This window comes from Echinops telfairi, unplaced genomic scaffold (assembly GCF_000313985.2).
Source record: "Echinops telfairi isolate 266 unplaced genomic scaffold, ASM31398v2 ScPeMD7_2291;HRSCAF=2852, whole genome shotgun sequence".
Lineage (NCBI taxonomy): Eukaryota > Metazoa > Chordata > Mammalia > Afrosoricida > Tenrecidae > Echinops > Echinops telfairi.
This window is the reverse complement of record NW_022106189.1, coordinates 20,788,931-20,792,405: the sequence shown is the minus strand read 5'-3', so window position 1 is coordinate 20,792,405 and position 3,475 is coordinate 20,788,931. Positions and strand designations below refer to the sequence as shown.

Below are 3,475 nucleotides of genomic sequence, written 5' to 3'. Positions count from 1 at the left end.
GTGAGTGAGCACATAGTAGGCACTTGGCTAATAATTATCAAATGACGAATGCATGAAACTTTGGATCCCAACACTCAGCACGGTGCCTGCAGAGACACAGGCAGTCTGGTGGGATCCATGGCGGAGCTGACTTTGAGCGAGTTGGTAAAGACACCTAATTTAGTAACAGCAGATGGGACTGACGCTGACCGCTGTCTGAGCCTGCGCAGTGACAAGCTGAGATTCCGAGCATCAGCTGGTGGAAGAACCGGAGCTTGAAGCTTAGGAGCTAGTCAACCCTGCTAGAGACACCAGGACATTGAGATTGTTTTGTGGGGGAAAGGATGAGATGTCAAGTCTCCTTCGTCCGGGGCTAGCCTGATGAACTGTAGCAGGCTCTGGGTGGCAGGGCTGAGATGGGGGCCTCTTGCCCCTCCTGGGGCTCCCTACTCATGAACAAAACCCAAAAAAGAACGTGTTGGTCTTGGTGGAGTTGATTCTGACTTGGCGCCCCCCGGTGTGTCAGAGTAGAACTGCACCCTGTAGGGCTTTCAGTGGCAGATTTTTCAAAAGTAGATCACCTGGCCTTTCTCCCCAGGTGCCCCTGGGTGTCAAGCAGGTCCGAGTCACCCAGGCACTCCTACTTAAGAACAAACACCTCGGAATCAGTGACAGGCCCTGTCAGGGCCCTAGGGGGTCATTGGTGTGTAGGCAGTTGCTCTGGCTACCAGGTGAACTTCCACGTGGCTTGTCCAGCCACGGTCACCTCGCTCACCTCCCCTGTTCTCTCCCACAGGTCACCCAGAGCCCGGCAGAGGCAGCTGAGCCCCGGGCCATGGTCCCATCTCGAAGGACCTGGAACCTGAGAGCCACGCCCTCGCTGCAGGGCCTGTGGAGAGTGGGCCGGGCCCGGGAGCCTGAGCCCGAGATGGCCCGCCCCGCCCCACCCAGCCCGGCTGCCCGCCCTTTCCCACACACCGGCCAGGGGAGGTTGAGAACTGGTGAGTCCGCATTTTTAAAATGCCTTTTTAGTTCCCTTCCTCCAGATACCAGAGAGGAGACCGAGGTTTCTCCGCAGTTCCTAAACCCCGGCAGAGCTGTCAGGTAATTACAGGGTAACCAGCAGGCTGAGCCAGCAGCCAGCCCTGGCTGGGCGTGGAGTTGTGGCTGTCTGGGGTGCTTCTTGGGGCGGGTGTCCCTCTCGGGAAGGGGACGCTGCCCGCCCGCTGTGGAAGCCAGAGTTAAACTTTAACACCGGCTGAAGAGCAGGGGGGTGTGGGGACCAAGACAGACTGTTCCCTGACACCCTTGGCCTGGGAGCTCGTGGTCTCTGGTCTGGCCCGGCAGCGTCTGTGCCACTTATAAACAAGGTAGGTGAAGTGGCTGCCACCCGGCACTGACACTCGATCCCACTGGGCTGGGCCTGGGGATGGTGTGAGGAGTGGACCCAGACTGCTGGGAGCGGGGACTGGAGGGGCCAGGGTGCGGTGCGCCCTGGCTCTGGAGCCAGGGCAGCTTCCTCGGAGGACTGGATGGCAGGTGGGCAGTAAGGGTCCCAGAGCCTGGGCTCCAGCCGTCTCCCTAGGGGAGCTGACCTGCCAGCTTGCTTTTCTGGGTCACGTCCCCCAGTGCCACGATGGGAGGACAGGATGTGAGTGAGCCGATCCTCTGGCTCCAAGTGGGGGCAGGATTGTTGGCTGGGGAGCTGCCCAGGACCCTGCTGGAGCCAGCTTGGATGTGTGTGTGTGTGTGTGTGTGTGTGTGTGTGTGTGTGTGTGTCTCTGGGGGTGGGGTTGGGGGAAGAAAGGGTTGTCCAGGCAAGGTGTCTTTCGGGGTATTCTGTCCTCTGTCACACTGTCTGTCACGCCTCCTCTATAGCTGGCGGGGTCCCTCTAAGCCAAAAGGTCTACATACCCCTTGGTGAGCATTAGGGGGCACTTCCAGCGCCTCTAGATTTGTGCTGTCAGCAACACCCAGTGGAATGCCTTTCCACATCTCCACAAGAGCTGCCCTCTGGTCCCCTGAGGCTGATGGCTTCAGGGTGGGGAGCTCCGCTTGGGATCCCTTAACCTCTGCATTTTAGAAGAGACTGGCTGATGGCCCTCACCCTGATGGCTGTCCCAGGGATACGCTCATGTCATTGGATGAGTTTGTCTTTTTGGTTCAAAACAAAAAAATCACCCAAACAAACAAAACCCCCAAATCTAAACCATGTTCCCTTGAACAATTTGAAGCGACAGAAAATTATAAGGAAGAAGGTAACATCGCCGGACTGCTAACTGCAGGGAAGGTGGTTCGAAACCCCCTAGCTGCTGCTCGGGCGCAAGGTCAGGCTTTCCACTCCTTCCAGAGCGATCATCTCAGAAACCCATGGGCCGGGCCGTGCTGCCCTGTCCGATGGCACGAGTCAGCATCAACTGGATGGCCGTGTGAGAACCTTGTCACCAAACATCTTCTGTGGTTCCTCCCGGTGTCTGGGGTACATTCAGATAGGTCTCTGAAGTCACTCTGAAGAGAATCCTGGTCTCTGTTCCTTTATCTTTGTTTTAAAGATCATTTTGTTGGGGGCTCTTATAACTCTTATGACAAGCCACACAGCAGTTTTATCAGACATATTTGTACATACATTGCCATCATTCTTTTCTAGACATTTTCTATTGAACCCGTGGGATCAGCTCCTCTTTTTTTCCCTCCCTACCCTACCCTCATGGCCCCTGATGGATTGCTATTATTTTCGTATTTTACACCAACCGCTGCCTCCCTTCCCCTCTGTCTGGTTTCTGTTGCTCTTACCCCTGGAAGTGGGTGTGGGTTATGTGCCATTCATTGCAATTGGCACCCCCTTCCCCCTCCCCTTTGGTATCCCTATTCCCATTCCTGTTCCTGGGCTCCATGTGTTGTGAGTTTTAGCTCTTGTCTATACCTGTGCACATGTTCTGGTCCAGTTCAGAGTGGGAAGCAGCACTGGGGTCATGATAGTGGGGGGTGAGGAAGCCTCAAGGAACCAGAGGTATGTTGCGTGGTCCATCAGTGCTCTACTGCACCCTGATTGACTTACCTTCCCTGCGACCCCTTTGTGGGGGGATGTTCCATTGTCTCCTGAAGACAAGAGCCCAAGGAGATCTGTGTGCCTGCCCCAGGGAGGGGTCCAGCAATCCATCGCTGCCCACTGGGTCCCTCCAGTCCCACCTCCATCAGCCCCAGTCCCAGAGTAAGCTCTTGATGGGCTCATCCGCTTGATCCTCATCTCGGGGCTTTGGACTTTGTTCCTTACCTCCTTTCTTCACTGATGAGAAAGCGGAGGGTCAAGGAGTCAACAGGGGCTTGCCCTAGGAAAGTGATGGGCATCCCAGGGTGTCCCTGAGAGAGAGCCCCCTCGCACTCTGCCCAGCCCCGCAGGCTGAGGAACTGGGCTGCCTAGGGTGTGCCTGCATGGTGGGCAGGGGGAGTGGGTAAGGCATTGTTGACGCCAAGTCAGTGCTGTGGGGCCCCCAAC

General features: G+C 56.5%; 1 protein-coding gene across 1 annotated transcript in view; it reads left to right on the top strand.

The window, feature by feature from the left end:
* The first annotated feature begins 799 nt into the window (after positions 1–799).
* KIFC3 (kinesin family member C3) overlaps positions 800–3,475 on the top strand; it is a 31,308-nt gene continuing 28,632 nt past the window's right edge. Inside the window, exon 1 of the mRNA XM_004704642.3 lies at positions 800–980. Coding sequence (XP_004704699.1) covers positions 815–980 — 166 coding nt within the window. The 5' untranslated portion in view covers positions 800–814. The remainder of the gene's footprint in view (positions 981–3,475) is intronic.